The following is a 25900-nucleotide window of genomic DNA, read 5'->3' as shown; positions in this document are numbered from 1 at the left end:
CCAAAAGATTTCATTAAGTGCTTCCTTGGTGGTTCTATTGTTTCATTAAAAGTTGTTACCAAAGGTTTAGAGGTAGTAAAGAACAGCTTTGAGTATTGAGTGTATTCACCATAATCTGTAGGGCGGTGAAAAGGGTCTCACTAATGCAGGCAACTCTCAGCATAAATTAATTTGCACAAAACTGTGTAAATGGCTAATGCAGATGTTGAGTTGTGAAGGAGTCAGCACAAACCCTTTGCAAAAGACAGTGTGAATGGGGCTGCATTGTTGAGCTGAGTGTCAGAGTGGAGACAGAAATTTCAACAAAGTTTTGGGATTCTCCAGGGCTCTGATCTCAGCCTGTTCTTACCAATGAATTTCTAATGTCAGAATGAAGGACTAAGGTTGTTCAATTTGCCAATATATTATTCTTTATGTGCCCAGACATTGATAAAGTGCAGACGCAACAAATAAACATATTCGGAAAATCGAAGATCACAGACTGAGAGAGCAGTGGCAACATGATAATTATAAGCTCAGTTATCAAATTGAGACATGTTAACCAGCATATAACGAGTACAAAGGTGCAGGTTTCAGTTATCAAGGGGCTGAATATTTGTAGTGAACTGTTAGAGTCTAACATTTAGATGTTTGAAAGAGCCTGTTATACAACAGTACAGTTCAAAATCAGATGAAATATAGCAACATTTAAATCATTTTAATCACTAAGATATTAATTTATGGATCACCGAAATGACACTAATTACTGGAAGACATGGAAATTGGACAGGACTTGAAAGTGAATTAGTGGATCATGACTCAGGATTATTTTGTGCTTATTTTGCCCTTCAGATCTAGGCAAGCTCCAACTCTACTTATGCAATGGTAGTAAGGTACAGTCAGCTTTAAACTTGCTGAGTGCTTACACATCTAGGTAGGCACAAATTCCCGAGAAGCTAGTACGAGCTAAAGTTAAAGCTTGTCTGCACCTCGTAATGGGACATATACGGCAGCAGGTGCCAACTTATCCTGTTTCTGGGAAGAGTGACACACAGTGACAGTGTCCAGGTTCCAGGATGCCAGCCAACACTACACTTTTGTGCAGGAGCTGGAAGGGAGGACAGAGGCCCTCTACCCACAGGTGACCACACAGGAGGCACACCTGACAAACGTTGTGAAGGCATATTGGACAAGAAACTGTTCATAAAGATAACAGAAGGTTTAATGTCGGAGATTGTCTTAAGGTCCACCTAATCGGATGATGCCATACTGGCTTGGATGAGAATTACATAGAGCAGCATAGAATCTTGTAGAATGCAGACTTTTATTCTCAAGTTTCCCCACAGTCTTAGCAACAATGCACATCTTACTAATGTAAATTTGCACCTGACTGCTTTCATACAATAAACTACGTAGTGGCCTGGATATTCCTAATAATAGCAATCACAGTCAAATTGCAGTTCTTCCCTTTTGTAGTATAGGACAGATAGGGGAAGTCCATCTCGGTCACTTTTTTATGGCAGTAGATGTCAAATTCTGTGATTTAAATTTCCAGCAATCAGACACTTTGCCAGCTCCTGTAAAAGGGCAAATATCAAGGTATGTTGGCTAAGAAGGAAAGGCCTTATTAAGTAGGGTTCCTGGTAAGTAGGGTTCCTGCTGAATAGGGTTCCTATTAAGTAAGATGCAACTGTGTGTAATGCCAGGATGCCCAGTAATTTATGGAGTGCTTAGAGCAGGGTGGTAGGGATTCCAGGTTCAGTAATGGGGATGGGAGATAATGTCACACATGCGGAATGTGGGGATGTATGAAGTCAGGTCTGGGAAGCAGAGGGAAGAGTTTCAAATCTGATAAAGAGATGGTTAGTTGCTGAGTGTTAAGTGGGGTGGAACTGTGTTGGGTTGGGGGCAGCTGTCAGGGGTCTGGAGTGTTATAGTGTTATAATAGGCCAGTGCAGTATAGTTGGGAGTTGTCAGTGATGAGTTGGGGTAGTGGTCATATTAGTAAATGACCAGGATGTAGACTTGGTATCTACAGACTCTCTCAGATGCAGTGGAATTGCACATCAGAAAATTCAGATACACAGCAAATACTGAGTCAACTCTGTGTCCTGATGAACAACTTCAGTCTGCATTGCTCCAATGACTATCTGGCCATTGCAAACCTGGCCCAGTGTTTAACACATTAAGATTCACCTGATGACAGCATCCTAACCCAACAGTGTGTTGCATCCAAAAACATGCAACACACTCTGTGGTAGTTAATGCAACAAGAGTTTCTATGGGCATCTGAACTGAGTGCTGCATGAAGTTAAGTGACTTCATTTGAGTGGTTGAGGTCAGTAGATGTATCTACAAATACCACATCTTATCAACTGCACCAACAGCTTCAGATTTTTTGGATGCTCTCTGGATGTGTCCAAACGCCTGAGCTAAAACAACATCTGACAGAGCTAACGCCAGAACTGTGTAGGTATGCTGTGGATGCAACTTTGGGAGGAACAATAGTACTTATGCCAAGAATCTAGATGTGACACTGCCAAGATTTGTGGCCAGTATTGCTTTATTTCCTTGTGTTTTACTTCAACTACACAGGAGGATCACATCTAATACTTTGCAACTCTTTTCAGAATATTAGGCATTAACATACTTCAGACTTCATATGCATAACAAAAGGTGCAAAATAATTACATATCAACAAATCTGAACTTGCCTTATAGTTTTCATGTTAAAATTATATGTTTTCTGTAGTGTACCATGTACAATTTTGTGCAACTAAATTCCAAGTCATAAATGCAACCTCACCTTTCCCAATCCAATTTCAAGGGATAATCCAACTGGTCAGTCTTGTCTGATTTGTTTGACTGGCTTTCCACAGGTGCTTCAGTTATGTCAGATGGTAAAACAAACTTATTGGGGTTCATTAATACCAAAGAGCTATGTTGTCCAAAATATCCAATGTAATGCCCATTTGGTGAGTACCAAACCCTGTGTAACAATAAAATAGACAGACACAATATCTTTATTTTGTAAGTCAGACTTGCAGCATGGGTTGCCATCTATGTAGAGATGGTACTACATGAGGGTGACAAAATTGACAGGGCTCAGGCTCATGCCACAATTCCCCACATAACAAGTTCTTAAAATCAGCTGTACTTGAACAGGGAATCAAAGGGCTGAGCAGAACAGAGGGTTACGAAGAAGTCAAAGGCATCAAGATGTACAGCAGTGCAGTAGAATATGTAGCAAGGAGTTTCACCTCTTTGATCTTGCTTACTTGTACCATCCATGCACTAACCAGATCTCTTCCTTCTCCCTATAATCTGCTACAGGAAGAATATTATTAAATTGGAAAGGGTACAGTGAAGATTTACAATGATGTTACTGGGACCGGAGGGTTTGGATTATAAGGAGAAGCCAGATAGGCTGGTACTTCTCTCTCTGGAGCGTAGGAGGTTGAGGGTTGATTTTACAGAGGTTTATAAATTCATGAGGGATAGAGATAAGGTGAATAGCAAAGGTGTTTTCCCTTGAAAGGGGAGTTGAAAACTAGGAAGCTCATTTTTAAGGTGAGACAAGAAAGATTTAAAAAGGGCCTGAGGGGCAATGTTTTCACACAGAGGGTAGTGCGTATATGGAACAAGCTGCCAGAGGAAGTGGTAGATGCAGGTACAGTTACAGCTTTTAGAAGACATCTAGACAGATAGATAAGTAGAAAAGGGATTTGGGCCAAAAACAGACAAATGAGAGTTGTTTAGTTTGGGAAACCTGGTCAGCATGGACAGGTTGGACCAAAGGCTCTGTTTCCATGCTATATGACTCTATGACCCTAATCTGTATCCAATTTGTAGCTGTTGCAGCTGTCTGTAGCAGCGATTTGTTATTCAGTATCCTGTCACTCAAGAACTTTAACTTTCATTCTCTTAATTCTCCAACCAGGTATTTCTGCACCTACCACTAGAAAAGCTAGCCTGAGTCATGTTATCATAGAATTCCTACAGAGTGGAAGCAGGCCATTCAGCCCATCAAGTCCACAATGACCCTCCAAAGAGCATCCCACCCCGACCATTCCTGTAATTATCTATTCCCAATGGTTAATCCACTTGGCCTGCACAACCCTGGTCACTATAGAAAGTTTAGCATGGCCAATCCACACCACCCGCACATCTTTGGACTGGGGGAAGAAGCCAGAGCACCCAAAGGAAACCCATGCAGACATGGAGAGAATTTGCAAACTCCACACAGACAGTTGTCTGAGGCTGGAATCGAACATAGGTCCCTGGCGCTGAGAGGCAGCACTGCTAACCATTGACACATCGTGCTGCCTTTCCCAATGCACCACACCCTTGGTTACCTGAACAGAAAGAAGAGTAATAATAGGTACAGGAACACCTGGACTTAAGAAAAAAAATTCTTATTACGAAAGAACACTGAGGGCCTAAGGGCCTGTACTGCACTGTAATGTTCTAAAGGCATACCAGGGAGTGAGAAATTTGACAGACCTTTTTTTTTAGTACATTTTTCTAGTGAAGGTTAAAAAGACTCAGTATAAAGTGCCATATTCAATGGGGCAAGTCACTTACTACATCACTTCCACTTTTATACCTTTCAAGGGTTCCTATAATGAGCATCATTACAAGTGTACAAGCCTATACGAAAACTGAGTGCAGAACTAGGAGGACTTCATACAAAATATATATAATAATATGGTAAGCTTTTAAACTTAACAGACAGATGTGACGGAAGCAGTCTGATGGAAATGTAAGACAGAAAAGTGTCAAGGAAGTAAGTACTACACCTTTAGAAAATGCTTACCACCCACATAACATTAAATTAAAACCAGTTGATCTCCCAACAAGTCAAAATAGATGATGATGATAAAGTATAGTCCTTAGTTGTAGGTTTAAAAGACAGAAAATATTTGAATCAGTGGAGATGAAATTCTGTCATAATTTTAAAGCTATTCTATCCTATTTCTATATTTTTTGATTTTATATAATCACAATCAAAAGTAAAAGTGAAACTTTAAACAATAGAGTTGTTTGTCTTTTTCTTTCCAAGTGTTACAAGCTGTTCAGATCAGAAATGTAAATTGAGCTGCCAAAATACTATTCCTGGCAAGAAAATGTGATTTTGCAACTACAATTAGTTCACTAATGTCGTTTCAGGAAGGAAAACCATCATTTGGTCCTAGTCTGATCCATATGCACTTGTATATGCACACAATATATTTGTTACTAACCTGTCTCTGAATTGGATTATTGCATCAAACTGCCTACAACCTTTCTGGAGGAAGGTTTCTCGTGAGTATTTAGGATTGGATATAAATGGTAGAAATTCCTGCCCACAGCACAGGAATAATTACCAAAAAGGACACAGACTTCAGACATTTTCAAGTCAGTACAGAAATGTCCAGACTTAAGATGGAAAGTTATGCATCAAGAATAACATGACATGCTTAAACAGCTTAACCTGATAACAGAAATAATTAGCCTATCCAATAAAAGGTACAAGGGCTGACCAGTTGTAAAATTTCAACAAAGCTCTATGTACTTCCATCCTTTTTATACCTGATTGAACAATCTATGGATGCAGTAACAGCAACATTTGCCTCCTCCACATGGAACAGACTCACTATTTGGAAATTATGGGCTCTCCAGCTAACTAGGCGATTGACAGAATCCTACAGAAATAGAGTAAATGTGATCAACATGACTTCAAAACATGACTTCGTTGACATTAAGAAAACATTATGTAAAGATGTCAGAATCTTTGTTTCTTGTTTGTATATTGATATGTTTCATTGTTACTTCCCACACTGTGTTACAAGTCAAATACATGCACATTGCTGTTATTTTCTTGTGCCTTTGCATTACCTGAGGTTTAATACCACTCTGATAAGCACCCACCATGATTTTAACCACAAAAGAAAAATCAATGGCAAACTTGTGGCAGTGACAATACACTACCCATTCAATTGATCAAGTCAGTAGCTACTTTGCTTTCATTCCTAACATCCTCAGCTCAGCTAAGGCCTCAAATTCCATCGAAAGGTTTCCATTCCTGATTGATATTTAGTAATGACCAATCGATGAAGTAAATATTGAACTTAACTGGGAGCCCATCAACACTGGGTGAACATCAGAGTATATTTAGAACAGTGGAATAAAAGGCTGATATGAGTCAGCCCAGGCAAAATAACTCAAGTGAATCACAGAAAGAGAGACTTTTAAATAGTACATTTAAATAGTGTTTTTGGCAATGTACAAACAAATCAAATGTTATTGCAGAAATGTCTAATGTCCACAAGGAAGGTTCATGCATATGAGAAAATTTCATTTCGCAAGTGTCTATATTTCTGTTTCGGGTAAATATAAAATCATAAAAGCCCCTGCTATACAAATGGTCTTTGGAAAATACTAATTTGACTTTGAATAAACTGACATTTTGTTAAATGTTGCAAATGACAAGAGAGTTGCAACTTTATATTTCTATTATAAATGAAAGTGTGAGTATTTAGGACTGAATAATGCAGCAAGAAATGTTTGATTCATGTACATGAATCTTGTTCAATGATAACTGTGATCAGAGAGTGTTTCACAAAGTTTAACTTCATGAAAGGTTATTACTTCTCTCAGGATATTCAATTGGGAAGAGGTAATTCAAACTGTTTGCCACTTGTTAGACTATCTTCCTTCTCAATCAATAAAAAATTCTCATAGAACAAATATTACTTTCTATTTCCTTAACAGTGTTGCAATTAAATGATAAAACATACCTTATTTAATGAGTATGGATCACCTAGAAAGGCTGCAATATCCCAAATTATTACGTATCCTCCTGCATGAGAAAATAAACTATTTGAGGTGTGCATTTTAAATGCATTGGTGCAGCCTAATTCTCTATTTTGTCAAACTATTGCTAGCCAGATCTCTCAACTGTCTGTCAACCGGATATAATATTGAATTAGGTAGTTTTTGTAACTCATCTTCCCAAAGTCTGTTTTTAAAAATGATGAATTTCATTAAGAAAAGAGGGTTCTTAATTTTGTCCTCCTGTGGTGTGCATTTTTGCCTCAACTCTGCACCAAGAAAAGAAACTACCAGCAGTATATGCTGGAATGGTTAGCGAGGGTAACACGGTGGCTCAGTGTTTAGAACTGCTGCCTCACAGTGCCAGTGACCCAGGTTTGAGTTCAGCCTCAGGTGACCATCTGTATGGAGTTTGCACATTCTCCCTGTGCTGACTGGGTTTCCCACTGATGCTCCAGTTTCCTCCATAGTCCAAAATTACGTAGATTAGGTGGATTGGCCATACTGCAATTGTGAACAGTGTTCAGGGATGTGTAGGCTAGGTGGATTAATCATGGTAAGTGTGTGGTTATGGGATGCTGGATCTGGGTGGGATGCTCTTTGGACAGTCGGTGCAGACTCGATGGGCTTAATGACCTTCTTCTAGACCGTGGAGCTTCTATGATTCTAGGATATATTTATGATGTGGAGGTGCTGGTGTTGGACTGAGGTAGACAAATTCAGAAGTCACACGACACGAGTTATAGTCCAACAGGTTTATTTGAAATCACAAGCTTTGTGAAGGAGCAGGGGGGCTGAAAGCTTGTGATTTCAAATAAACCTGTTGAACTAGAACCTGGTGTTGTGCGACTTTGCAGGTTATATATAAAATAATGACACTTTGGCATGTGCCTGGGCAATTTTAACTCCAGAGACATAAAATATTTGATTAATGATGGTCGTTGCTTGCTGAATCCTGCTATAATTCAGGTATCCCATAAAAATTTCTGGAGTGATTCCCAAGGGACTATTTCCTGTTTTTTCTGATAAACCTGTAAGTTTTCAGCTTTTGGTAGATGGGATATATTCCATGCTAAGCTGATTGTGGCCTCAACTTCATTTTCTAGTGTCTTGCCTCAAAGTCGCTAAAACCTTTGTCAATCAAAATACTACCTAATTCAGCCTTCACCACTTTACATTATCATTTAACAGAATCTGGTAGGGATGCCTGACACAAAATGGAACTAGAGAACTAGTAATGGGTACATGTTAATTAAGGGATAATTTGGTGAGATGGAGATCTTTTGGCTCAGTGGTAGTTTCTCTACCTCTAAGCCAGGAGGACTCAGTTTAAGTCACACCTATTCCAGAGATGTGTAACATTGCTGAACTATAAAAACAAAAACTTGGTAAGAACTCGAGTGGAATATATGCATGCATGGGAACAAGTAATCAGTGTGTTGGAGTTTTGTGATGTGGAAGTTGGGACAAAACTCTATGCACAAAAGATGCTTGAAGCCTGTCTGATTGGTATTTAATTGAAGAGTATGGTGCTGGAAAAGCACAGCAGGTCAGGCAGCATCTGAGGAGCAGGAGAAACAGCCCTTCTTGATGAAGGGCTTTAGTCCAAAACATCGATTCTCCTGCTCCTCACATGTTGTCTGACTTGCTGTGCTTTTCTGCACCATACTCTCGACTCTGATGTCCAGCATCGGCAGTCCTCACTTTCTCCTGATTGATATTTAACCTCTGGTGTTAAACAAAAACCATACAATCTTCCTTGAGAAACCCTTTAACAGTTATATATACTAATTAAAACATATTCAAAAACATAACTTGCTTTAGCTCACACAAAATTTATCTATCTTCTTCACTGACGAACCTTTGGTCGCTAAATTTACTGGTTTCATTGGCATCATTGAGCTTGATCGTGTTCCATTATCCTGAGAGTTATTTTTTTCAGATAAGTTAAAGTATTCTTTACCTGAGTTTGACTTATTCTTGCATATAACCCATTTGCCACTTTGCCTCTAATTTACCTCACAGCCTTCTTTTAACTTTCCAAACTAATGTCTACTATTTGGATGATACTGGTTTTAAAGATGTTCCACTAATCTAAGGTAATTCTAATAGGTAATAATTGTTAGCAACTCCTGCAGCTTAAGAGTAAATCAAGAACAGGAAACTAAATAACATTATAAAAGAATTAGTGAGTTTTGAGAAGATTTGTAGCTCAGGTTGCTGTTTTGGATGTAGGTTTGCTCGCTGAGCTGAAAGGTTCATTTCCAGATGTTTCGTCACCTTACTAGGTAACATCTCCAGTGGACTTCATGCAAAGCAATGCTAAAAATTCCTGCTTTCTATTTATATGTTTGGGTTTCTTTGGGTTGGTGATGTCATTTCCTGTGGTGACGTCATTTCCTGTGGTGAAGTCCTATACCATGTATTCAAAAAGAATGGGTACCCAATGAACACAGTCTGTCGATTTCTCAGCAACAAAACCAAACAAGCAGACAAAACACATCCAGAAACCCTAGCCACTCTCCCCTACATCAAAGACATCGCGGAAATGACTGCCAGACTACTCAGACCTCTTGGCATCATGGTAGCACACAAACCCACCAACACACTAAATCAGCAGTTAATGAACTTGAAAGACCCTATACAGACAATGAGCAAAACTAATGTCATTTACAAAATACCGTGCAAGGACTGTAGCAAACACTACATTGGACAAGCAGGCAGAAAACAAGTCACCAGGATACATGAACACCAACTAGCCACAAAAAGACACAACCCTCTCTCACTAGTATCCTCACATACGGATGAGGAAGGGCACTACTTCAACTGGGACAATACATCCATCCTAAGACAAGCCAAACAAAGACACGCACGAGAATTTCTAGAAGCATGGCATTCCAACTGGAACTCTATCAACAAACACATTGAGTTAGACCCCCATCTACCACCCCCTGAGAAAGGGAACAGGAAGTGACTTCACCACAGGAAATGACATTTCCGACCCAAAGAAACCCAAACATATAAATAGAAAGCAGGAATTTTCAGCATTGCCTCACATGAGGTCCACTGAAGGTGTTACCGTTCATCACTGTACGGTAATGAAATGTCTGGAAATGAACCTTTCAGCTCAGCGAGCAAACCTACATCCAAAACATTATAAAATAGTTTTGAACAGAGCAGCTTTCCTACTCATGTAGTAGGGTTTCTGACTCCAGTGTGGCCTGGTTGAGCAAAATGTAGCTCTGGGCTTCACCAACCAGACACCTTGACCCTGATAGAAGTCTGTTAGACAGTAGGAAGTGTAGAGAAAAACATTGGCCCCAAGGGAGACGAGAAGGGGAACACAGTAATCTGTCCATAACTCAGCAGGACCATGGATGTGGCCATCCTGCTGAATTGAATTACTGAAATGCATTAGAAATATAATCTTCCATTTGCTACTATCAGTCAAGTATATAAACAAGCTGGCTAGCTCCTGGGGTGAAAAATTACCAAAAAGAGTTCTGTGCCAGGGATCAATGGTGACAGTCTCCAATAATTGATGGAGATTAGTTTTTGATGGGGAGAGGGATGGGAGAACAGTGACTACCGAGAAGTAGAGGCAATCTTTAGCAAGCATGAGGGAAAAATCATGGCTAGGGATTATGGTCGGGGACATTTGGCAACCATGATGGAAAAGGGAAGCCACATAGACATGTTAAGATGTCCTTGATAGTAGAAAGCACTAGTGAGCTGCAACTTGCAGCTCCCAGCTCCATTCATGGCTATGTTACCCAGACCTTGAGAAATGCAGTTACTAAATATAAATCCAACTCAGAGCAGAACAGGAATTCTCATTGAAATATGATAATAAAGTTTGGCATGTCTCAAAAATGGAACATGAGAATGTTTTGGACGCACCTCAGAAGGGGGCATAGCCCTCTACAATGTGGGTTAAAGTATTGCATTCTGACTTTTGATGTTTAACTGTGCCTTTGCCCCCAGTCCTCTTCTGTCCAACATGTGGGATCATGGTGGTGGCTGGTGATAGTACCATGGTTAACATTTCTGTCACCACCTAAACTTGAGACAGGCTGATGACTTGGATAAAAAGAATTTGTTTAAGACAAATATAGCAGGTAATTCCCTCAATAAAGAAAACTGCTATTAAACATATAATCCACTTACTCTGATTGCCAGCCAATAGTAGAGCTGCAATATCATCTACAAAGACTGCGGTGATAGGACTAGAAAACTGTATAGTAGGCATGATTTTCACCAATTGGTTGCCCTATAAAGAGAGAAAGGGGAACAATAGAGTTTTGCATCATACCATATGAGTGCACCAAAACTCTGACCTCCAACTCACAGAAGGCCAAGGGCATTGAAGAGCTGCAAACATCACATTATCCTTCATTTCATTGGATACACATAACCATTACTTTGTTGCTGCTTAGTCTAAGTCCTGGAATTGTCCACCTACCGGTACTGTGAGAATGCCTTCCCTACGTAGATAACAGCAGCTTCAGAAAAAGGACCCACACCACCACCTCAAAGGGTACCAATCTTTGTCAATAAAATGCAAGTCTTGCAGCAAGAGCCACCAGTTGATAATTTCTTGTTTTGATAGATCTTACACTGCAGGTACCCTGTCTGTATGCGGCCTTGGGAGTTCCCACCCTTTTCTTCTGCAAGGTGAGTGGGTGTTGACAGGGATAGTTGGCATATGCCCCCCACACATCAGGACTCTCAAGTGGATTTTCTGACTGTTGTGTGGAATGGGGCTGGGATACATAAATATACCATGAAAGTAGTGAAAATCAGGTGAACTGCCCTTGAGCCAGGAAGGATGAGGATATCAAGCACATGTCCGTCACTGAAAACCAAAGACATTGACCAACAATTTAAGAAGAGCTATATTCCTTTACGAAGGTCTTTATGAGGGGGCCAGACTTCCAGACTGTCAACTATTCAATTTTGGTCACATTTTTCCGTTCTCATTTTATTGTTCGCACGGAAAATTCCAAACAGAAATTCCTTTCAGATTCATTGAACATTCATTACAAATGACTAAATAATGACAAAGAGAAAAGGTTACTCTGTGACAGAAAGCCACCTTTAATTAAGTATTAAAAGTATTCTAATATGATAGAATAATCAGTCAGTGCTCCAAAGTTGCGAGCTTCATTCTGGAATCCACACATGCTGATTGCACAATTTTATTTTTGTTGTCACATCATGCATCGGATTTGGCCAAAGATTAAGTGGACCAAGATATATGTAGTGGTTACCAGAGTATATCAGAGCCTGAAAATTCTGTGGTGAGTGACTAACCTCCTGACGTAGCACAGACTGCCTGCAAGTCACAAGTTAGAATTATGGTGGAATACACTTCACCGGCCTGGGATGAGTGCAACTTCAACATCATCCAGGACAAAGCAACAGATTTAACTGACTGCCCACCTACAACCTTAAACATTCACTCCTTCCCCCACAGCAGCAATATACATCATTTATAACGTGCACTGCAGTTATTCGTGAAGGCTGCTATATTGACAGCATCCTCCAAACCTGTGACCTCTAATAATCCAAAGAACAAGGGCAGAATGGAAACACCCTCATAGAACTGTAGGTGGTGCTGTTGCACCAAACATTTAGAACTGACTCCCACAGCACTGACAAATGAGGAAAATGAACAGCGAAGGTACTCATGGGAAACAAGGAAGTTAAATTCTACAAATAACGAAACCTCTCCCACATCACAGGACATTTATCCATACATAGGGTAAGCATGGGACTTGAAAAGTTATATCATTTTCCAGATGTGGGATTGGCATCCAAAGGGTTGTTTTCCTGGAAGTGAGAGGTAGCCAGTCAGGGAAATAGAAGGCCAATTCAGGCCTACTTGTCAATAGCCAGTCAAGCACTTTCTCGAATAAACCATTCCCCACCCATCACCCCTTCACCCTGTCTCCATTGAATGCATAACCCAAAGGGACCAGGATGTGGCCTCCCAGCAATAGACTATGTAGCCAGTGCCCCAAGTAGGCTTTCAAGCAGCTGTAAGCTGAAGGTGTCCCCTCCACAATAATGGCCTGACTGCTGAAGACAACTTTATTTCAGAAGCTTTAAAATTTGCTGAACAGGTGCCTCAGAGTTGGAGATGTTCTCTTGCTCTTAGCTCAACTGCAGGATAGAAGACCCGCTCAGGTGATGGGCCTCCATTTGGCCCTCTCACATCAGAAGCCTGCCTGCCACCATTACTTGGAGATTCAGACCACCCTGTGAACTCTTAACTCACCAATTCAGGAAAAGCCCCTGCCTCTCCACCGCCAAGACGTTTGAAGGCAAACCGCTGGGTGACTTTCGAAGGTTTGGGGCAACAAATCTCATAAACTCGAGTCAGTCGCCTCTGTACTGACAACTCACCCATTCCCAGATCTGACCCAAATTTTATGGGGACCGTGGAGGCATTGAATAGATCACTTTTCCTTGGGCATAACCAAACCTTTCAGTCAGTGAAGGACTTCATCCCAGCTTAGTGGCAGGTGATGGGAAGCCCCATAGCTTTAGCTACAATTTGCCTTTACTTGTGCAGCATTACCAAAGGGGAGCATTTATTGCATGGCTACCCAGATGCACTACACTGATGGGGCTTCCAGTTTTGCATCTACCACATCTTCCACCTTAACAGTATGTCTGAAAGTGAAGGCAACACCATTAACAGCAAAACCATGACAAAGAGAGGAAATGACATTAAGAAAGTAGCAACAGCACCTGAGACAATGACTGACTCCCTCAGTGCTGAATCCAGAGTCATTCTAATGAATGTTTCAGCTAGAATGGGGCAGGTTTTCCAATGGCCAGATGGTCATCTATCCAATGTAGATAAAGACTGCAGAATCCCCCGTGTAGGAGATTCTGAAGAAATTGCGAGGAAATTGAATTTTCCCCTGGGAAATTCCGCTATGCTGGAACCCTCTGAAAATCTCTATTTAACTCAGATACTCTGGATGGCTCTGAGGAAATGAAGTAATATGTTATTCTGGAAAATTTGGGTTGGATCTGACAGCAGTGAGGTGGGTCATTAAATACATAGTCGAATTCCTGAATAACTATTCAATATCCCACAGGGAACCCAACTACAACTACCCCTTTCCCTTCCCACCCAAATGGATCAGACCCATTCCCATCCTCTCCCACCTCGAGGGATTTGACCATCCTACCCCAGAGTACAGAATTTCCCACCCCAGGATCCAATATATCTTGTCCCGGGACCCAACGTATCCATCTGCCAGACCCAATCACTGACACATACTGCTGCCCTGACCCACCTAACAACCATTTTCCGACCTGAGCCAATCTCCTCATCCCACTGGGCCCCATCTGACCAGTCTCCTGCCAAATTTGAGCCCTCCGCCAGAACCAGCACCCATTCTTCCCACCCCTTCAACGGACCCAATTCCTGCAGCTCACCCTGACATAAAACCTCACCTGGTCCTCTTGTCCCCCTGTCCATTTGGAACCCTATTCCCTCCTCATCGTATCCTATCCTCTTGGTACTCTACCCAGCTCACATCCTATCCCTAAGCAAAGTGCCACCCTACTTAGCTGACACCCTACCAACCTGGCACCCTACTTACCATGCACTAACTCCCTATGCATCTGGCACTCTGCCCTTACAGCATCCTAAAATTCTGACCCGAAAGATTCTCCCCATGTCTGCGTGGGTTTCCTCTGGGCATACTGTTTTCCTCCCACAGTGCAAAGATGTGCAAGTTAGGTAGTTTGGCCATGCTAAATTCTCCCGTCGTGTCCAGGATACGCAGACTAGGGGGTTAGCCATGGTAAAGGTCAGATTGCGGGGACAAGGTGGGATGCTTTTCGGAGGGTTCTGCAGACTCATATGAGCCGAATGATCTCTTTCTGCACTCTAGGGATGCAATGACAACACACTTACCTGATGTAATAACTCTTTGACAGCTGTTGTTAAAGTGACTATGTGGGCCTTCAAATTTCAGAACACAGCAGCTGACTATTGACAGATTTCCTTAATATGACAGTTCCACTCTCTGAAAGAACTATCAGAATGAACATACAGGGAACCCTGAGGAGAATCTGTGCAACAATTCCACTCATCAGAAAAATCTGGTCCAACAGTTCACTACATAACAAACCACATCTGTCGAAGAAGTATACCCAAATGACCTTTTCCGAAAGGTTCCTGTTCAGTTAATTCAGCACAATTTATCGCCTTCTTGAATAAAATATTAATGTAAAGACAATTGCTTTAAATCACGAGGGGTTTAACAGAGCACAGGAGGAGGAACTGTTCTCACTTGTAATGAAGATCAAGGGGTGGCACGGTGGCTCAGTTGTTTAGCACTGGCTCAATTCCAACCTCAGGTGATTGCCTGTGTGAAGTCTGCACATTCTCCCCGTGTCTGTGTGGGTTTCCTTGGAGTGCCCTGGTTTCCTCCCCCAGTCCAAAGATGTGCACGTTAGGTGGATTAGTCATGCTAGATTGCCCATAAAATCTGGGGATGTGCAGGTTAGGTGGACTGGCCATGCTAAATTGCCCATAGAGTCCAGGGATGTACAGGCTACATGGGTTAGCCATGGGAGAATGCAGGGTTACAGGGATAGGGTGTGTCTAGGTGGAATGCTCTTTGGAGGGTTGGTATGGACTTGATGAGCCGTACGGTCTGCTTCCACACTGTTGGGACAGTTTTCAAATAATTTGCAAAAGAAGCAAATGTGATAATGAGAGAAATAAAACGTGTTCACACAGTGACTAGTTAGGGTCTGGAATGCACTCGCTGGGAATGGGGTAGAGGCATGTTCAACTGAAACATTCAAGGTGGCATTATTTGATGCTTTGAACAGAGACAATGACTCACATTGATAAGGGAGGAGAACAGTACTAAGTCATAATGCTATTTCAGATGCTGGACTGAATGGCCTCCATCTGTACTGTAACAATTCTGTGAAGATGCATCAACCAATGAAAGATGACAAACCTTAATTGTTCTTTATCTAACCATGAGTACCACTTATCAAGTCATGACCCCAACACCACTGAGGTCACGCCCACATTTTAGGCCTGATTTAATTTATCATCTTGTGTGGCCACTTGCCCTAACGCACTCCATCCCACATTCCACCCTAGAACTACAGTTTAATAGCTGCCCTGCAACAGTTGAACACTGGAAACAGTGTTAATTGCTTTAAGGCGAAATATTTACTCCAATCTTGAAACAAAGCTCCATCTTGGAGAGGTACTGAGCAATTCAATTGGCCAGCTGGCAGCAGCAGCCACTGCTGGATCGAAAGACAATTGTAATGAGCCAGGTTCTGAGCTAAAACTGAGTTTTGCCAGGGCCAGAGCAGTTGGCCCCGCTGAGACAGGTGAGGTGGTTGGGGGTGGGGACAGGTCTTGAGAGGCCGACAAGGAAGTTAACAGGAGATGAATCCTGTGGACTGAGTGGGGTGCTTCTGATGGGCCCAGGGAATCACAAATTTTAGAGTTCCAGTGCTGTACTAAGAAACTGTGTGACTATGATACTCCTGGAGCTGTTGCTATTCTTGGAAATTAGATAAAGCAAGACCATGCCTGAACGAGTGGTCAGATATAAACTTTACTTGGACAATGTCCTTCCACTTCAAGACAGTCTTATATGTTTCAGGAGAAAAATCTATCTCATAACCAATGCATCCTGACATTATCCTGACTGATTATCTCTGAAAGAAGGATCAAAAATAGTACACAACTGATTCACTTGGGAAGACATTAAACTGTGCTCACTTTGACAAATGGGAGGATTACTAAAAGTCAGTAATGTAGATATACTTTTCTTGTCCCTTTATTTCTGAACTCACAAAGGTTGGTCCCAGCGATTACATAAATAAAGGGACAATAGCTTGATGGTAAGGGAGACAGTTCTTTACATCTCCTTTAATTATGAACAAAACAGGCAAGCATCTCTTTCAGTTTTAAGGCTCCAAACCAACAATGACAGATACACCATAAATCAATAATTGTTACACATAATATTCAGGGTCAGGCTGGAAATTCAGGTAAACCCAAAAAAGCAGACTTGATTTAATCAATATGAATTTCTACTTGAAAAAGTATCTTCATGGAATTTTTAATTCACTTTAACATTTGTAAGCCCATTGGATATCAAAATCATGCATAATACTTTACAAAGTCCAGCAGTGGGCAAAGCAGGAGCATGCATTCCATAAATTTTTGGCTACAGATTCTTACTTCTGCAGTTAAATAGTTTACATTTTTAATATTACCTCCATGCTCCAGAATTGAATGGAACCATCCTGATGTGCAGATAACAGAATGGGCTGAGGTTGTATAACCGGAAATGTTGGGAGGTTAAAATCCTCAGGTGGGGCTATTGTTGATGTTCCATCAAACTCTACCAATTAAAAAAGGAAGTTAATCAGAATGTCAGTTTCTAATACAGAGAGTGTATTAGCATAACATTTAGAAATACATAACATGATCAAGCAGAGTGAGCATGGCTTCATGAGGGGAAATTATACCTAACAAATTTATTAAAGTTCTTTAAGGAGGTAACAAGCAAGATAGAAAAGGGGAAGCAGTGGATGTCATGTGTTTGGATTTTCAGAAGATGTTTGGTGAGGTAGCACACATTAGGTTACTTAATGACGTAAGAGTTCTTGGTGTTAGAGGTGGTATTTTGGCTTGGTTAGAGGATTGGCTAACCAAAAGAAGATAGAGAATTGGGATAAGGAGGGAATTTTCAGGCTGGCAGCCTGTAACTTGTAGAGTACCACAGGAATCAGTGCTGGGACCCCAATTATTTTTAATACATAATACTGAGTTGGATGAGGAAGGTGAATGTACTCTTGTCAAGTTTGCAGGTTCCACAAAAGTTGCTGGGAAGGCGAGTGGTGAGGATGACATGATGCTCCAAACCAGCAATGACAGATATGTCATAAATCAATAATTGTTACACACAGTATTCAGGGTCAGGCTGGATGTTCGGGTAAACCCAAAATAGCAGACTTGATTTAATCAATGTGAATTGTTTTACTTGAAAATGTACCTTCATGGAATTTTTGATTACCTTTAACATTAACAGAGTGGTCTATTCCTACTCTTAGTTTCAATATGACTTGAAAGTTCAAAGCATTGCCTTAGGAAAGGTTTACACCCCTGACTGAGTTGGATTTGAACCAAACCCCAGAACAATCATTTCACCAATCACAAACACAGTATTTCTTCCCAGTATTCAGGATCCGTGGAATGCTGTAGCCCATTGTCTCAAGATCAGCAAAGTGCATGTGTTAGGAGTGCAGCTTTTAACTGGGCAAAGTTAAAAATCACACAATACCAGGTTATAGTCCAACAGTTTTATTTGGAAGTACTAGCTTTCAAAGCACTGCTCCTTCATCAGGTAACTGTGGAGCAGGACCATAAGACACAGAATTTAAAGCAAAAGATTACAGTGTTATGCTGAAGTGATATACTGAATAAGCCTAGATTGTTGTTAAGTCTTTCATCTTTTAGAATGGGTTGCAGGTCTTGGTTCATTAACGTAAATCCCAGAACTTCTTTTAAGTCACATTCTCCACATTAAGGTTTTATTAAAAAAAGGTGACATCTCAACTCAGACAATGCATTGTATGTGTAAGGTTAGAGTCTGTCTGTATTCCCAATCTTGAGTCAGACTGGTTCTATTTCCAAAGTGGAATTTACAAAATTTTATGTGGATTGATTGCCTGCAGATTGTGTACATTTTGAGCAAAATAGAAAGTATCTGTAAATATAATCCTGCAAATGCAAATACTCCATCACACTCACAGACACATTTTACTAAGCATGCACACAAACAAACACACACTCTCTCACACATACTCACAATCACACTCTCACTCTCTCTGTCTCTCATGCATGCGCGAGCGTGCGCACACACACATATAAGTCTGTGGGGTGAATTTGTATTTTGAGATTTACAGTTGCAGATACGTTCTATTTTGTTCAAAAAGTACACAATCTGCAGGCAGTCAATGCAGACAGTTAATCCATGTAATATTTTATAGCTTCTAGTTGATCTGCTTGTATTGCTCGCAAGGCAACACTTTTCACTGTGTCTCGGTATACGTGGCAATAAGTCCAATTCAAGATGGTAGTGCAATGGGAATGTCACTGGTCTGGTAACCCAGAGGACCAGGCCAACTTTCCAGGGATGGGGGTTCAAATCCTATCACAGTAACTGTGGAAATTTAAATGAAATTGAAGTCAGTTTAGGTCATAGTGTCTGTGAAGCTATTATGGGCAGCACGGTGGCACAGTGGTTAGCACTGCTGCCTCACAGCGCCAGAGACCCGGGTTCAATTCCCACCTCAGGCGACTCTCTCTGTGGAGTTTGCACATTCTCCCCGTGTCTGCGTGGGTTTCCTCTGGGTGCTCCGGTTTCCTCCCACAGTCCAAAGATGTGCAGGTCAGGTGAATTGGCCATGCTAAATTGCCTGTAGTGTTAGGTAAGGGGTAGATGTAGGGGTATGGGTGGGTTGTGCTTCGGCGGGGCGGTGTGGACTTGTTGGGCCAAAGGGCCTGTTTCCACACTGTATGTAATCTAATCTAATCATCTAATAAATTCCTACTTTGGAAACACAACCGAGGGTGATAGAGTCATAGAGTCATAGAGATGTACAGCATGGAAACAGATCCTACGGTCCAACCCATCCATGCCGACCAGATATCCCAACCCAATCTAGACCCACCTGCCAGCATCCGGCCCATATCCCTCCAAACCCTTCCTAAACATATACCCATCCAAATGCATCTTAAATGTTGCAATTGTACCAGCCTCCACCACTTTCTCTGGCAAGTCATTCCATACACGCACCATCCTCTGTGTGAAAAAGTTGCCCCTTAGGTCTCTTTTATATCTTTCTCTGCTCATCCTAAACCTATGCCCTCTAGTTCTGGACTCTCTGACCCCAGGGAAAAGACTTTGTCTATTTATCCTATCCATGCCCCTCATAATTTTGTAAACCTATATAAGGTCACCCCTCAGCCTCCGACGCTCTAGGGAAAACAGCCCCAGCCTGTACAGCCTCTCCTTGTAGCTCAAATCCTCCAACCCTGGCAATATCCTTAATAAATCTTTTCTGAGCCCTTTCAAGTTTCACAACATCTTTCCGATAGGAAGGAGACCAGAACTGCATGCAATATTTCAACAGTGGCCTAACCAATGTCCTGTACAGCCGCAACATGACCTCCCAACTCCTGTACTCAATACTCTGACCAATAAAAGAAAGCATACCGAACGCCTTCTTCACTATTCTATCTATCTGTGACTCCACTTTCAAGGAACTATGAACCTGCACTCCAAGGTCTCTTTGTTCAGCAGCACTTCCTAGGACCTTACCATTAAGTGTTTAAGTCCTGCTAAGATTTGCTTTCCCAAAATGCAGCACCTCGTATTTATCTGAATTAAACTCCATCTGCCACTTCTCAGCCCATTGGCCCATCTGGTCAAGATCCTGTTGTAATCTGCTATCCATTACATCTCCAATCTTGGTCTCATCTGCAAATTTACTAACTGTGTCTCTTATGCTCACATCCAAATCATTTATGTAAATGAAAAAATGTAGAGGACCCAGCACCGATCCTTGTGGCACTCCACTGGCCACAGGCCTCCAGTCTGAAAAACAACCCTCCACCACCTACCTCTGTCTTCTACCTTTGAGCCAGTTCTGTATCCAAATGGCTCGTTCTCCCTGTATTCCGTGAGATCTAACCTTGCTAATCAGTCTCCCATAGGGAACCTTGTCGAACGCCTTACTGAAGTCCATATACATCATATCTACTGCTCTGCCCTCTTCAATCTTCTTTGTTATCTCTTCAAAAAACTCAATCAAGTTTGTGAGATATGATTTCCCACGCACAAAGCCATGTTGACTATCCCTAATCAGTCATTGCCTTTTCAAATACATGTACATCCTGTGCCTCAGGATTCCCTCCAACAACTTGCCCACCACCGATGTCAGGCTCACCGGTCTATAGTTCTCTGTCTTGTCCTTACCACCCTTCTTAAACAGTGGCACCACGTTAGCCAACCTCCAGTCTTCCAGCACCTCACCTGTGACAATCGATGATACAAATATCTCAGCAAGAGGCCCAGCAATCACTTCTCTAGCTTCCCATAGAGTTCTAGGGTACACCTGATCAGGTCCTGGGAACTTATCCACCTTTACCCATTTCAAGACATCCAGCACTTCCTCCTCTGTAATCTAGACATTTTGCAAGATGTCACCATCTATTTCCCTACAACCTATGTCTTCCATATCCTTTTCCACAGTAAATACTGACGCAAAATACTTGTTTAGTATCTCCACACAAAGGCTGCCTTGCTGATCATTGAGAGGCCCTATTCTCTCCCTAGTTACCCTTTTGTTCTAATGGAATGAGCTGCTAGAGGAAGTAGTGGATGCTGATACAGTTACAACATTTAAAAGGCAACTGGATGGGTATGTGAATCGGAAGGGTATAGAGGCTTATGGGCCAAATGTTGGCAATGGGACTAGATTAATTTAGGATATCTGGTCAGCATGGACAAGTTGGATGGAAGGGTCTGTTTCTATGCTGTACATCTTTATGACTGCTTGACTCTAAGAGTTATACATGACTCAAAATGTTAACACAGATGCTGCCAGACTTGTTGAGTTTCCCCAGGGTTCTCTCTATTTGCTTCAGTGTTAGCCTTCACTGTGCATGTATTAGGAGAGCAACCATAAATTGATAATACTCAGGGCACATAGGTAACAAGGCTGACACTTCATTGCACACACAACTGCATATTCTTTTACCTATCACTGCTTAAGAACTAAGCCACACAGCTTACCCAGTCTTAGCCAAGTCCCATTTTCCAACCCTAAGTCAGTGCAACTTTACCCAATAGCCATTATCACCTTGCATCTTCCCATTATTCAACATGGGATGATCACATATTGGAACATCTTCAAACGGTTCAAAGCATTAACTTTTATTCAAAACAGCAAAAGCAAACAAAAAAATTAAGAGAGGCTGCATTTGCCTCTGGAAAAAGAGAGAGACTATTTGCCTTTAAATGCCAATATGTCCACAGTCAATGAATGATCTCTGCGCCCAGCTCCCAGCTACTAGAACTAAGTGTTAATCAAAGCCTGTCTCGTGTCTTGCACTTTATACTGCTGCACTCTATCACGCTGAAGCTGATGGTCTTCCTTTACAATGTCCTCATCTTCCTCCTCGGACGTCTGCTCCCTCTCTCTCAACTCTTTGCCTGTTACAGTTATGCATGGAACAGCACACTAGGATTATGTGGGCACACTCCATCAAGCTGTACAGCCTCTCCTGTCAAAGCCATGTTGATAAGCTCCCTCCCACAGTATTCCATGCCCACCACTATCATCTCTTCCCTTCAAATGTTGAACTCCCCCCTTCATCATTCTTGACCTTTGCTTCCCTGGTTGCTGCTTCCAATATTAATTTCCTAACTATTAAGTTCTGAATTTCTTGACCACAGCAGGGTCCCCGACACTTCCCATGACTGTCACTGAACTAACACTGAGGAAAGACCAAGGCCCATTCCTCTGACCAATTTCAATAGACAGCCTCATCTGATGAGTGACCAGACACTTGACTGAATTGTGTGCAGCAAAGTGATCTGGCAGGAGCAGTCAGAAAGGTGATTGTCTGCTTCAAATTAAAATGGATAGCTACAACGTTAATGGAATAGAGATGTGCCATAATGATATGGTGAGGCTCGGACATGTCAGATACTAATGTCTGTGGATGCGTTGGGGTGGTGGTGGTGGTGGTGGCGGGGGAGGGGGCACTTGAAGTTGCTGTTCATGGAGCATTCCTTGAGATGTTGGTGTCAAGGGTCTAAAGGTACGAGTGACAAGCTAGAATTGCCAGGTAACCGTGCTGACTTACATCCTGGGAATTCTTAGCATCTAGTTTCTGTCCAGCTGCTGGGTAATTGAGAAGCTGTATATTAATGAGGTGAGACTAGTAATTCTGAGCTGTAAATGTATGCTCATGCATGCAAATGGGCTTCTCGCTGCTCACTAGTGAGAATCGCATCTTGCCATTCGTTGGAAAATTGAACCTTTGCTCTTGATGGTGAGAAACTATCTCAAGTGATTTACCCCAACCTTATTCTCAGGGTTGGAAGCATTCTGCCACATGTTGCCAATGCATCAGCTTGTAGATGACTAACCCAGTGACATTACCATTGCATCATCATTATTCCATGGGAAAGATAGTGTAGCAGTAACATAACTGTAAAGCTATCTTCCACCTACTACATTAGGGAGACAGGCCGCCTACTTGTGGAACGTTTCAGAGAACACCCCTGGGACACCTGCACCAACCAACCCAACCGCCCCGTGGCTGAACACTTTAACTCCCCCTCTCACTCCGCCAAGGACATGCAGGTCCTTGGCCTCCTCCATCGCCAGACCATGGCAACACGATGCCTGGAGGAAGAGCGCCTCATCTTCTGCCTAGGAACCCTCCAACCACAAAGGATGAATGCAGATTTCTCCAGCTTCCTCATTTCCCCTCCCCCCCCCACCTTACCTCAGTCCCAACCTTTGGACTCAGCACCGCCTTCTTGACCTGCAATCTTCTTCCTGACCTCTCCGCCCCCACCCCCTCTTCGGCCTATCACCCTCACCTGAACCTCCTTCCACCTATCGCATTCCAAATGCCCCTCCCCCAAGTCCCTCCTCCCTACCTTTTATCTTAGCTTGCTTGGCACACCTTCCTCATTCCTGAAGAAGGGCTTATGCCCGAAACCTCGATTCTCCTGCTCCATGGATGCTGCCTGACCTGCTGCACTTTTCCAGCAACACATTTTTCAGCTCTGATCTCCAGCATCTGCAGTCCTCACATTTTCCACCTACTACATGAAAGCAACCCATTACTGTTGTCAGACAGAGGTTGCTCTCCCATTTCCTCTTAAATTTGGTGCACCCCTGCTACCTAGAACTGCGCTTCACTTAATTTTCCCCTGGCACTGGTTTCCCTCACTCTTGTTGTTTAGCATTGTAGAAAAAAGATACATACTCTTTTTCTAATTAGGTGCCTATGCTAGTTAATGATTAGTGAAAAATTGTTTCTTAATAGATTCGCATTCAGTTTGGAAACTGTATAGGGAAGCTTTTAATTACATCATTAATTTTAATATCATCTTAATAATCTAATTTATTTAAATAATTCATTTATTTGTCCATTTTACTTTCATGCATGTTGAATCTATAATTTCCTTGATGTATTTTCATAGCAAAATATTTTTCCTATTAAAAAATGGATTGTTAAGCTTGTCATTGGAGTGTATGAAATTTATTATTTTAATGATTCTTGTTTCTAACATTCATTTCCTAATGAAGAAAAAGTCATCAAAGTGTTAAAGAAAACTAAATGGGAATCATAGTAGTTATGCAGAAAAGGGAGATATTTAATGTACGCTGGACTTCTTTCTGAATGAGCAAGATAAAAAACACTGCTGGAGACAGGAAATGAACCTAAGCAAATAAGAAAATGAAGAGTAGGGAATATCTGGGCCATATAAATCATACCACACGGTTTAAGGTGAAGCTGAAAGGATCAATGGAATAAATTGGAAAATAGTTGTTTTTAAAAGTTACCTTGCCAAGAAAAGAGATAGAACAAGAGTGGGAAGGTCATGTTTAACCAAATTTACTGAACTCTGTGAAGTAACATGAAGAACAGACAAGGATAACGCAACAAATACCACATCATTTTAATTTCAAAGCATTCCAAATTATTTCTAATTACAAATTAGACATGCGATTGAGGATTGTGGATTTAGGAGGCAAATAGTAAAGTGGCCAACAAGTTGGTGACGAAGCATAAAGCAGGAAGTAGTCATCAGGGGAAGAAATTTCAGCTGGCAAAGGCAGGAATTGCTGTTCCATATGATCAGAGTTCTACCAGTGATAGTCAGAATTCATTTTAATTATTAGGATTTGGAAATCAGAGGTAAATGAAGTTATGGGTGACCTCTAATTGGATCTGTGTTTAAAGAGGAGGTAACATTAAGAAATGACTAATTAACTGGTGGAATGGAAAATGTAATTTGCAAGTTAGTTTCAATATAGATAAGTGTGAGATATTACACTTTGAAATGGAAAATATGCTGAGGGGAAAGTAAGTATAAATGGAAACAGTGACACAATGTAGCAGTACAAATCTTTTAAAATATTAAATATCACCACAGGTTCATACGGCCATAAATATCCAAATAAAGCAATAAAGTTCATTTCTAGAGAATAAAAAATTGAAAACATTCATTACATTCATTTAGAACTCTATGCACAATTTTGGGACTGTATTTTCACCAGATGATGGGGGTGGAAATGGGGTCAGGCACGTCCAATAATTTGATTTTCTTGCACTAATTTTAAATTTGCAGTTTCTTCCTGACTCATCACTATTTTAGTGCAGCTTTTTTGCAGGTTGTAACTGTAAAGTGGTCTTCTGAAGTCAGGATAGCTAATGCGAAGCCAATTGGAAATTTGAGTATTCTAGCTGCTACCACCACCCCACTATTTCTATGAGCTGGTAAGATATTTTACACCTAAAAGAAATCCTCCTCTCACGGGGGAGTTAGTGATCACCTGTAATCCAGATGAGGATTCAGGAATATTCTCAAAGTTAAGATATTTTGAAAACTTCAATGTCCCGATCAGATTTTGTAAAGTCGATTTAATTTCATGTAGTGATTCATCATATGGTACTGTCCTAAAAAGGCATCTCAAGCATGTCATTGTTTATGTGGAGAGATGCATAAAGGCACTCTTCTTATTGGGACAATTGCTCTTATGCATTCAAAATTTAAGAAGAAAGGAGTTGCATCTCTAACTTATTAATTTTAAAGGATGCAAACCTTGCTAGAATTGATAAGTACTTTCAGTAGCTTTCAGTTTAAGGGGGAAAGAAAACCTCCTGAGCTGATTGACAGAATGCCTGATGTAATCTTTAAAATGTTGACCTGGCTTTTAGTTTCGATGGACTCCATAGTTTACATCCCCTGGGCTTTGTTTTGGGAGCTGAGCCCATGAGGAAA

At 41.4% G+C, this 25900-nt stretch overlaps 1 protein-coding gene across 1 annotated transcript in view; it reads right to left on the bottom strand.

Moving 5' to 3' along the window:
* LOC140482656 (WD repeat-containing protein 64-like) overlaps positions 1 to 25900 on the bottom strand; it is a 133852-nt gene that overhangs the window by 6303 nt on the left and 101649 nt on the right. The window contains exons 19-23 of the mRNA XM_072580159.1: positions 17076 to 17203; positions 10959 to 11061; positions 6758 to 6819; positions 5550 to 5662; positions 2785 to 2967 (exon numbers count right to left, since the gene is read on the bottom strand). Coding sequence (XP_072436260.1) covers positions 2785 to 2967; positions 5550 to 5662; positions 6758 to 6819; positions 10959 to 11061; positions 17076 to 17203 — 589 coding nt within the window. The remainder of the gene's footprint in view (positions 1 to 2784; positions 2968 to 5549; positions 5663 to 6757; positions 6820 to 10958; positions 11062 to 17075; positions 17204 to 25900) is intronic.

Source organism: Chiloscyllium punctatum, chromosome 11 (genome assembly GCF_047496795.1).
Source record: "Chiloscyllium punctatum isolate Juve2018m chromosome 11, sChiPun1.3, whole genome shotgun sequence".
Lineage (NCBI taxonomy): Eukaryota > Metazoa > Chordata > Chondrichthyes > Orectolobiformes > Hemiscylliidae > Chiloscyllium > Chiloscyllium punctatum.
Note: the sequence above shows the minus strand (reverse complement) of the source record. Positions and strands in the feature narration are given on the sequence as shown.